This window comes from Ctenopharyngodon idella, chromosome 24 (genome assembly GCF_019924925.1).
Source record: "Ctenopharyngodon idella isolate HZGC_01 chromosome 24, HZGC01, whole genome shotgun sequence".
In the NCBI taxonomy this organism is placed as follows: Eukaryota; Metazoa; Chordata; class Actinopteri; order Cypriniformes; family Xenocyprididae; genus Ctenopharyngodon; species Ctenopharyngodon idella.
Window position 1 is genome coordinate 12199487 of NC_067243.1, and position 10632 is coordinate 12210118.

General features: G+C 36.8%; 2 protein-coding genes across 2 annotated transcripts; both read left to right on the forward strand.

Moving 5' to 3' along the window:
- The first annotated feature begins 96 nt into the window (after positions 1–96).
- LOC127506642 (cytochrome P450 2F2-like) lies at positions 97–4606 on the forward strand. The gene is made up of 9 exons (XM_051883269.1): positions 97–315; positions 392–554; positions 1749–1901; positions 2038–2198; positions 2626–2799; positions 3008–3146; positions 3501–3688; positions 3757–3898; positions 3975–4606. Exons 1-9 carry the CDS (start codon positions 154–156, stop codon positions 4166–4168), a joined length of 1476 nt encoding a protein of 491 aa, XP_051739229.1. The 5' UTR covers positions 97–153; the 3' UTR covers positions 4169–4606.
- Positions 4607–5025: 419 nt separating this feature from the next.
- LOC127506641 (cytochrome P450 2F2-like) lies at positions 5026–9389 on the forward strand. Its single transcript, XM_051883268.1, has 9 exons — positions 5026–5244; positions 5323–5485; positions 6015–6167; positions 6297–6457; positions 6881–7054; positions 7159–7297; positions 7685–7872; positions 7945–8086; positions 8162–9389. Exons 1-9 carry the CDS (start codon positions 5083–5085, stop codon positions 8353–8355), a joined length of 1476 nt encoding a protein of 491 aa, XP_051739228.1. The 5' UTR covers positions 5026–5082; the 3' UTR covers positions 8356–9389.
- Positions 9390–10632: the final 1243 nt, after the last annotated feature.

The window sequence follows — 10632 nt, forward strand, 5'->3', positions numbered from 1 at the left end:
AAAATTTTGAGCAGTGTTTGTTTGCCTGGGTTCATTTTATCTTTCTGGAACACGGCCACTATATCTGTTGTTCAGATGTACCTGAGTGGTTCGAGTTCATGAGCTTGTTTTGCTTGAGTGAAACAGAGAGACGACAGCTGGACATCAGTCAGCATGCTGGGCTCTTTGATTCTCATGTGGATATGCATCTTCTTCATCTTCCTCCTAGTCCGGATCCAGAGGCCAAAGAATTTTCCTCCAGGACCTCGTCCTCTGCCAATATTTGGGAATCTGCTTCATGTGAACATGACCAATCCTTTGAAGGATTTTGAAAGAGTATGGCTTTATTGTATGTCATCGTAAGTTTTAAAGGTTTTTTTTTTTCTTTGTAAAACATTCCCTTTTTTTTAAGTTTGCAGAACGATATGGGAATATTTTCAGTCTGTATACTGGATCAAGACCAACAGTTTTTCTGAACAATTTTGAGGTAATTAGGGAAGCTCTGGTTACGAAGGCCCAAGACTTCTCAGGACGGCCTCAAGACTTCATGATCAATCATATGACGGAGAATAAAGGTAACTCCCACTAGAAGCTGTAGATTTCAGCTAAGAAAATCACAATCTAGTGAGAGTGAAATTGCTTTAATTATAAGACAATAAAGAGTCTTCAATAAAGAGTTACTTACATATTAGACACAACATTAACATCCCTCTTTTGCCCCACCAACGAAAATAGTTTCAAACGAAGTCAGAGGATTAATCGTTCTCCATCAATTATGCCTTTCCTGATTTAAAGGGTTAGTTCACCCAAAAATGAAAATAATGTCATTAATTACTCACCCTCATGCCGTTCCACACCCGTAAGACCTTCATTCATCTTCGGAACACAAATTAAGATATTTTTGTTGAAATCCGATGGCTCAGTGAGGCCTCCATAGCCAGCAATGACATTTCCTCTCTCAAGATCCATTAATGTACTAAAAACATATTTAAATCAGTTCATGTGAGTACAGTGGTTCAACATTAATATTATAAAGCAACGAGAATATTTTTGGTGCGCCAAAAAAAAACAAAATAACGACTTGTATAGTGATGGCCGATTTCAAAACACTGCTTCCTGAAGCTTCGGAGCGTTATGAATCAGCGTGTCGAATCAGCGGTTCGGAGCGCCAAAGTCACGTGATTTCAGCAGTTTGCGGTTTGACACGCGATCCGAATCATGATTCGATACGCTGATTCATAATGCTCCGAAGCTTCATGAAGCAGTGTTTTGAAATCGGCCATCACTATATAAGTCGTTATTTTGTTTTTTTGGTGCACCAAAAATGGCTATGAAGGCCTCACTGAGCCATCGGATTTCAACAAAAATATCTTAATTTGTGTTCCGAAGATTAACGAAGGGTGTGGAATAGCATGAGGGTGAGTAATAAATGACATTATTTTTATTTTTGGGTGAACTAACCCTTTAATTTTGAACAAATTGGTTGAGTGAATGACTCACGACAGTAACTTGTCGCCACCTACTGGCGTAAAGCCGAATGTATGCTTCGCTTGTCCGCCCTCTGCTCCGGTCCGCGTGAGCATGCACGAGTGATTTGAGCGGTCGGGCCACTAGGTATTGCGCACGTGCACAATGCAACACAACAGTACTGAGGATAAATTATAACATATAATGAAAATAGTATATTATGCTGGTAAATATAAACTGTTGCAATATGTTTAGTTCTAGAAAACCTACAACTTTTAACTAACATTATAATTTTAATAAAGGTGTTGTTTTGGCTGACTATGGCCCCCGTTGGAAGGATCATCGACGCTTTGCTTTGATGACCCTGAGGGACTTTGGCCTAGGGAAGCAGTCCATGGAGGAGAGAATTCTGGGAGAGATTTCACACTTTGTTGCTTACTTCGACAAAAACGCTGGTATTTATATGTGATATATATATTTTTTTTTAGTTTAGAGCGACAAGATGGAGACAATGTGAATTTTTTTAAATTTATTTTATGTTTCAACTGACAAGGAAAATGTCGATCTTTTTAATACTTTACATTTGTACAGGAGGAATTGTGAATCCTCAGAATATGTTCCACAATGTAGCATCAAATGTTATTGGCTTGGTTCTGTTCGGATCCCGTTTTGATTACAACAATGAATTCCTTCAGCGCTACGTCCAGCTCATTACAGAGGTTTCAAAGATCCTCAATGGACCATGGAACATGGTGAGATTTCAGTTCAAAACACCCTGTGAAATTGCTTGACAACTGCAGTTTCTCTCTTTCGGCCCTTTTTGTAATAGCTAATGATTAAACTGTGATGTTCTACATGCTATTGCTAATCAGAGGAAGGAGATACAGTAGGCTATTAGGGGGAGGGACATTCTCATTCTAGAAAGATTCTGATTGGACAAAAAATCTGTTTAGTGCAGGATGTCATGAATATATAATTAGTCTTGTTTTTTTTTTTGTAAAATATAAATCCGTATAACTGCTAAAAGTGTATTTTGTCAACATTGAGAGGTTTTTATGTTATGTTTTTAAAAATAATTTTAATAGTATTTTGATTTCACTGAATGCAACTTCAAATTTGGGAAATAAATAGCTTGCATTTTAGAGTAATTGTATAAGACTGTATGTCCTTTCCTAACAGATATATGACACACTTCCTTTACTGAGAATCTTGCCCCTGCCTTTTAAAAAAGCTTTTGATTGTGTGAAGAAGTTAAAAAGTATGAATAGAAGTCTGATTGCTGAACACAAGAGCACAAGAGTTCCAGGAGAGCCGAGAGACTTCATTGACTGCTATCTGGATGAGCTCGATAAGGTGCGAGTTTCTTCTGACATACATTAGGGTCCGAACTTCTAAGACCAAATTGAAAATCAGAGGTTCAAAATCTAATCTAATTTAAATCTGGAAATATTTTCTCATAAATTGTTACGCTGAAAACATAAATTATAGTTTTAAAAATGGAAAATTTGAACAAATGCACCACAGTTTGAGACTCAAATGAATGATATCTTACATTCCCCAGAGAAAAAATGATGGTTCCACCTTTTCTGAAGACCAGCTCATCATGTACATTCTGGATTTGCACTTTGCCGGGACTGATACCACTTCCAACACTCTTCTCACTGCTTTCCTCTACCTCATGACCCACCCAGAGGTTCAAGGTCTGGTTAAAAATAACACATCAGTTTTTGCTTAATTTAAACCAGGTTTAGGTTAAACCAGAGACAGTAGAGCAGGAGAAAACGACTACTCACAGAAAAACAAATGGAAGAAATCATAATGCTCAATATGGCGGCAGTAGGAATGGAAGGCCAATCGCTTTTTTGACTAGTGACAATAGAACAGGCATTGCAAATTTGAACTAAAGAAGCTAAATAGGATATTGTTGTAAATTTTATTGCTAATTTGACATTATTTTTTTAACTATTGTAAACTTTCAGGTGTATGTTGGCATGTTAGCAAAGCTAACTCCTTTCAGGGAACTTAAGACAAACAAGGCCTTGTTTTCTCACCAGCAAAATGTCAGCAAGAGATTGATGATGTTCTGGCGGGTAAAGATCACGCATCGTATGAAGACAGACATGATATGCCGTACACAATGGCTGTGATTCATGAAGTTCAGCGCGTCGCTAACACTGTACCGCTAAGTGTGTTTCACTGCACCACCAAAGACACTGAGCTGATGGGCTACAATATCCCGAAGGTGAGGAAACTTAGAAAGCACAGTTTTTCATACTTCAAAACAAATTTAAACTATTTCTCCTCGGTCAGGGAACTGTAATCATTCCCAACCTCAGTAGTGTACTAAAAGAAGAAGGCCAGTGGAAGTTTCCTCATGAGTTCAATCCAGCCAACTTCCTGAATGAGCAGGGCCAGTTTGAGAAGCCTGAGGCCTTTATTCCCTTCTCTATAGGTAACCATTCAGACATTTTTTTGTGTTTTATCTTGTCCAGACTTGTTCTGTGATCATCATTGTATGTGTTTTACAGGTCCTCGCGTGTGTCTCGGTGAGGGTATTGCGCGTATGGAGCTCTTCCTGGTCATGGTCACTCTGTTGCGCCGTTTCCAGTTTGTGTGGCCCGATGATGCTGGGGAACCAGATTACACTCCGGTGTATGGGGTCACCCTCACCCCGAAACCCTACAGAATGCACATCAAGTGCAGACAGACAGTCAAATTATGATAATCGTGTCAAATTTCTGTTGCAAAAGATGACTTGATGTTATTATTTTAATAACAGTATGTATTATGACTTTATAAAAAGTTCATAAAAAGAATCATGCAGTCCTTAAATTAAAAAAAAAAAAAAAAAAACCTTGTATGTATCCCAGTGTGGTTTTATTGTGTTCACTTGTAGGGTTATTATCAATAATGAAAACTAAAAAAAAAACAAAAAAACAAAAACAAAACTGGAACTCCATGTGTAACAAGAAACATTTCTTAATATAATCAATGTTGAAAACTAAATTTGTTCAGGATTCTTTGATGACTATAAAGTTCAAAAGAACAGCATTTATTTGAAATAGAAATCTTTTGTAATATTATAAATGTCTTTACTGTCACTTTTGATCAATTGAATGCATCATTTCTTGCTGAATAAACGTATTAATTTCTTTCAAAAGACTCCAAACTTTTGTAAGGTGGTGGAACTTCATTAAACATGAACATACAACTAAATAACAATAGACAACTATATAAAACACTTAAAAAAAAACTTAACTAAAACAAAATTATAAACTGATAATAAAGTAAAATTGGAAAATTCAAAACTACATGACCTTGTTTACCCTGTAGCTATATAAAAAATAATAATTTGGCTTTGTAAGTGGTCTTTTGACTCATACACCTGATAAACTGGAAATGGAACTGACTCCAGTCTCTATACTGTGAAGAGATTTGCATTCAATTATAGAGTTTAATCCAGGTAAATACAGAAACTTAAAATGTTGAGCAGTGTTTGTTTGCCTGGGTTCATTTTATCTTTCTGGAACACGGCCATATCTGTTGTTCAGATAGGCAATGTACCTGAGTGGTTTGAGTTCACAAGCTTGTTTTGCTTGAGTGAAACAGAGAGACGACAGCTGGACATCAGTCAGCATGCTGGGCTCTTTGATTCTCATGTGGATATGCATCTTCTTCATCTTCCTCCTAGTCCGGATCCAGAGGCCGAAGAATTTTCCTCCAGGACCTCGTCCTCTGCCAATATTTGGGAATCTTCTTCATGTGAACATGACCAATCCTTTGAAGGATTTTGAAAGAGTATGGCTTTATTTTATTTCATCGTAAGTTTTAAACATTTTTTTTCTTGTTTGTAAAAACATTTCCATTTTTTGTAAGTTTGCAGAACGATATGGAAAAATATTCAGTCTGTATACTGGATCAAGACCAACAGTTTTTCTGAATAGTTTTGAGGTAATTAGGGAAGCTCTGGTTACGAAGGCTAAAGACTTCTCAGGACGGCCTCAAGACTTCATGATCAGTCATATGACGGAGAATAAAGGTAACTCCCACTACAAGCTGTAGATTTCAGCTAAGAAAATCACAATCTAGTCAGAGTGAAACTGCTTTAATTATACAACAGTTCAATAAAGGGTGACTCACATATTAGACACAACATTAACTTGCCTCTTTTGCTCCGCCAACGAAAATAGTTCCAAACGAAGTCAGAGGATTAATCGTTCTGCATCAATTATGTCCTTCTTGAATGAATTTCAAAAGAATTGGTTGAGTGAATGACTGACGACAGTAACTTGTCGCCACCTACTGGCGTAAAGCCGAAAGTATAATCCGCTTGTTCGCCTTCCGCTCCTGTATCGGTCCGCGATGCACGAGTGATTTGAGCAATCGGTCCACTTGGTATTGCGCACGCGCACAACGCAACGCAACGCAACAGGACTGAGTAAGTAAAAAGTATAGCTTATATCAGGAACATGTTATAGGCTATGTTATGATGGTAAATATAATCTGTTGTAATATGTTTAGTTCTAGAAACCCTACAACTTTTAACTAAAATCATGATTTTAATAAAGGTGTTGTTTTGGCTGACAATGGCCCCCGTTGGAAGGATCATCGACGCTTTGCTTTGATGACCCTGAGGGACTTTGGCCTAGGGAAGCAGTCCATGGAGGAGAGAATTCTGGGAGAGATTTCACACATTGTTGCTTACTTCGACAAAAATGCTGGTATTTGTATGTTTTAAACAATGTAATTTAGATTTTGCAATTGTCAATTTAGACAATGTGAAATTTTTAATTTTATGTCTCAGCTGACAATGAAAATGTCATTCTTTTTAATACTTTACATTTGTACAGGAGAAACTGTGAATCCTCAGAATATGTTCCACAATGTCGCATCAAATGTTATTGGCTTGGTTCTGTTCGGATCCCGTTTTGATTACAACAATGAATTCCTTCAGCGCTACGTCCAGCTCATTACAGAGGTTTCAAAGATGCTCAATGGACCATGGAACATGGTGAGATTTCAGTTCAAAACACCCTGTGAAATTGCTTGACTATTGCAGTTTTCCTCTATTCCGTCCATTTTTGTTATAGCTAATGATTAAACTGTGATGTTCTACATGCTATTGCTAATCAGACGAAGGAGATACAGTAGGCTATTAGGGGGAGGGACATTCTCATTCTAGAAAGATTCTGATTGGACAAAAAACTGTGTAGTGCAGGATGAGTCATGAATATATAATTAGTCTTTTTTTCTGTAAAATATAAACCTGTATAACTGCTAAAAGTGTGTTTTTGTCAACATGTATAGGTTTTTTATGTTATGTTTTTTTTTTTTTTTTTTTTAAATAAATCATGTTTATTATTTCACTGAATGTGACTGACATTCAAATTTGGGAAATAAAAAGTAATTGTAATTTTATGTCCTTTCCTAACAGATATATGACACACTTCCTTTATTGAGAATCTTGCCCCTGCCTTTTAAAAAAGCCTTTGATCATGCACAGAAGTTAAAAAGTATGAATAGAAGTCTGATTGCTGAACACAAGAGCACAAGAGTTCCAGGAGAGCCGAGAGACTTCATTGACTGCTATCTGGATGAGCTCGATAAGGTGCGAGTTTCTTCTAACATACATTAGGGTCCAAATTCTAAGACCAATTTGAACGAATGCACCACAGTTTGAGACTCAAATGAATGATATCTTACATTCCCAAGAGAAAAAATGATGGTTCCACCTTTTCTGAAGACCAGCTCATCATGAACATTCTGGATTTGCACTTTGCCGGGACTGATACCACTTCCAACACTCTTCTCACTGCTTTCCTCTACCTCATGACCCACCCAGAGGTTCAAGGTCTGTGTTTAAAAAAACACACACATTGATTTTTGCTTAATTTAAACCAGGTTTAGGTTAAACCATAGAAAGTAGAGCAGGAGGAGACGGACTACTCACAGAAAAACAAATGGAAGAAATCATAATGCTCAATATGGCAGCTGTAGGAATGGAAGGCCAATCGCTTTTTTGACTAGCGACACTAGAACAGGCATCTCAAATACAGTTTTTAAGTGTAAATTGAACTAAAGAAGCTAAAAATATATTATATTGTTGTGAATTTTATTGCTAATTTGACATATTATTTTTTAACTGGATATTGTAAACTTTCAGGTGTATGTTAGCATGTTAGCAAAGCTAACTCCTTTCAGGGAACTTAAGACAAACAAGGCCTTGTTTTCTCACCAGCAAAATGTCAGCAAGAGATTGATGATGTTCTGGCGGGTAAAGATCACGCATCGTATGAAGACAGACATGATATGCCGTACACAATGGCTGTGATTCATGAAGTTCAGCGCGTCGCTAACACTGTACCGCTAAGTGTGTTTCACTGCACCACCAAAGACACTGAGCTGATGGGCTACAACATCCCGAAGGTGAGGAAACTTGCCTAGAAAGCACAGTTTTTCATACTTCAAAACAAATTCAAACTATTTCTCCTCGGTCAGGGAACTGTAATCATCCCCAACCTCACTAGTGTACTCAAAGAAGAAGGCCAGTGGAAGTTTCCTCATGAGTTCAACCCAGCCAACTTCCTGAATGAGCAGGGCCAGTTTGAGAAGCCTGAGGCCTTTATTCCCTTCTCTATAGGTAACCATTCAGACATTTTTTGTGTTTTATCTTGTCCAGACTTGTTCTGTGATCATCATTGTATGTGTTTTACAGGTCCTCGCGTGTGTCTCGGTGAGGGTCTTGCGCGTATGGAGCTCTTCCTGGTCATGGTCACTCTGTTGCGCCGTTTTCAGTTTGTGTGGCCCGATGATGCTGGGGAACCGGATTACACCCCAGTGTATGGGATCACCATGACGCCTAAACCCTACAGAATGCACATCAAGTGCAGACAGACAGTCAAACAGTAAATCATAATGCCAAATATTTTTACACCCTGTACAGGATATAATTTGATAAGCAGATTATCTTTGAATACCTAATATTAACTGTAGCATTATCTACAAAAGCACTGTGATACTGCATATAAAGTTGCAGGTAATCGAGCACAACAGTCAGGTTCTGGAGGTAAAAGTTCAGTTATTTTTCTCCATAACGATAACGTATTAATCTTTTTAATATGGGCCTACCATGAGCTTCAAAGTTGTTGAAGTGATGATATATTATATAATATGCTTTGTATTTAAAGGATTAGTTCACTTCTGAATGAAAATTTCCTGATAATTTACTCACCCCCATGTCATCTAAGATGTTTATGTCTTTCTTTCTCCAGTCGAAAAGAAATTAAGGTTTTTGAGGAAAACATTCCAGGATTTTTCTCCATATAGTGGACTTCAACAGGGTACAACGGGTTAAAGGTCCAAATTGCAGTTTCAGTGCAGCTTCAAAGGGCTCTACACGATCCCAGACGAGGAATAAGGGTCTTATCTAGCGCTGGTCATTTTCTAAAAAAAAAATAAAAATGTATATACTTGCTCTAGCTCTGCGATCCGTCACGTGTGACCTTGTAAAGTGATTATGTCATGCGTGGCGGATCGCAGAGTTAGCGCAAGACTAGCATTTGTGGTTAAAAGTATATACATTTTTTTTTTTTTTTTTTAGAAAATGTCTAACCTTCAACCCGGTGTACCCCACTGAAGTCCACTATATGGAGAAAAATCCTGGAATGTTTTCCTCAAAAACCTTAATTTCTTTTTAGCTGAAGAAAGAAAGACATAAACATCTTGGATGACATGTGGGTGAGTAAATTATCAGGAAATTTTAATTATGAAGTGAACTAATCCTGTAATAGCTGAATTCCTGTTCAGCTACACTACCCATAATCCCAAAGTGAGCTCTGTCAATGAAGTCACTGAAATCCCTATGGAGAAAATTAATATTTCTGAAACCAAGGCTGCTGAAAAACTGTGGTAATTAATAAAATAAATGTCTATTCTAGTTGTTATATGTGGCCTTCATGTCTATTTTTGAGACATCCCTAGCAAATGTCCCAGTTCTGTGAAATAATTTTTTTGCATAAGTCTTCCCTTTGCACTTTTGAGTTGTTCATTTTGAAATAAAGATCTATAAATTCTGAAATAATGCAAGGCAAAACATCTCACATTAAAATGCTTTAGATGACTATAATTAAGTGAGAATTATTTTGATAATAAGCAAAATATCAGCTCTGAATGATCTCATTGCTGTGTCTCCTCTACCCTTGGGTGGACTAGAGGAAATCCATCCATCCATCCTTTCTCCAAACCACTTATCCTCTGTCCAGCAATAACAACACTACCAGTCAAGAGTCATCAAAACGACGATATGACAGAATCAGTGAAGTGTTTATACAATGTTTGTGAAATGCTAATTGAATACTAAATGCAAATTACAGGGAACTCTCATCAATCCCAACCTCTCCTCCTCAGCTAGCAAAAATGTCCTAAGAATGTTTTGCTAATAAGTTATAAAAAACTTATTTTTGAATGTTTTCTAAGTGTTTGAAATGTCCAGTTTTTTTTAAAATGTTTTAAAAGTTTCAGAATGTTCAGAGAACATTCAAAAGTAACAAGTATTAAAAACAAAAAACAAAAACGTTCCATGAACATTGTATAAATAATGTTTTTGTGCTAATGTTTTGAGAACATTATTAAATACCAGATAACTCTGAAAGAATGTTTTGTTAATGTTACTGGAAGAACGTTTGTTCATATTTATGAGAAAACCTTGCCAGAATATTTGTTCTGAGAATGTTCCCTGTTAGCTGAGTCTGTGCTGTTTGAGAAGGACAAGTGGAAGTTTCCTCATGACTTAACCCAGCCAACTTCCTGAATGAGCAGAAACCTGAGGCCTTTATGCCAGATAAAGATAACATTGTCTCTGTTTATATGCTTCATTTTATTGTCATAGTAAATTTATGTCTGTTTGCTTAGTGAATTCTTTTAAGACAGATGAATATTGCATAATAAATTTCTTTCCATATCCTCACACTTACTTTTCTCAGTGAGGATCTAGCTTTGATGTTTATCTGGCCTGAGGATGCATGAGAACCAGACTCCAGACTTTAGCCCAAAAAAATAATAAATAAACAAACACACACACACACACACACACACACACACACACACACACACACATATATATATATATATATATATATATATATATATATATATATATTATATTGATTATTTATTTTTCATTATGTT

Excerpts from the sequence above, each read along its gene's own strand:
- LOC127506641 (XM_051883268.1), top strand. The coding sequence starts at position 5,083 with ATGCTGGGCTCTTTGATTCTCATGTGGATATGCATCTTCTTCATCTTC. Across the intron at positions 6,168-6,296 it reads TTACTTCGACAAAAATGCTG|GAGAAACTGTGAATCCTCAG; the intron begins GTATTTGTATGT and ends ACATTTGTACAG. Across the intron at positions 7,873-7,944 it reads TGGGCTACAACATCCCGAAG|GGAACTGTAATCATCCCCAA; the intron begins GTGAGGAAACTT and ends CTCCTCGGTCAG.
- LOC127506642 (XM_051883269.1), top strand. The coding sequence starts at position 154 with ATGCTGGGCTCTTTGATTCTCATGTGGATATGCATCTTCTTCATCTTC. Across the intron at positions 316-391 it reads CTTTGAAGGATTTTGAAAGA|TTTGCAGAACGATATGGGAA; the intron begins GTATGGCTTTAT and ends CTTTTTTTTAAG. Across the intron at positions 3,899-3,974 it reads CTTTATTCCCTTCTCTATAG|GTCCTCGCGTGTGTCTCGGT; the intron begins GTAACCATTCAG and ends TGTGTTTTACAG.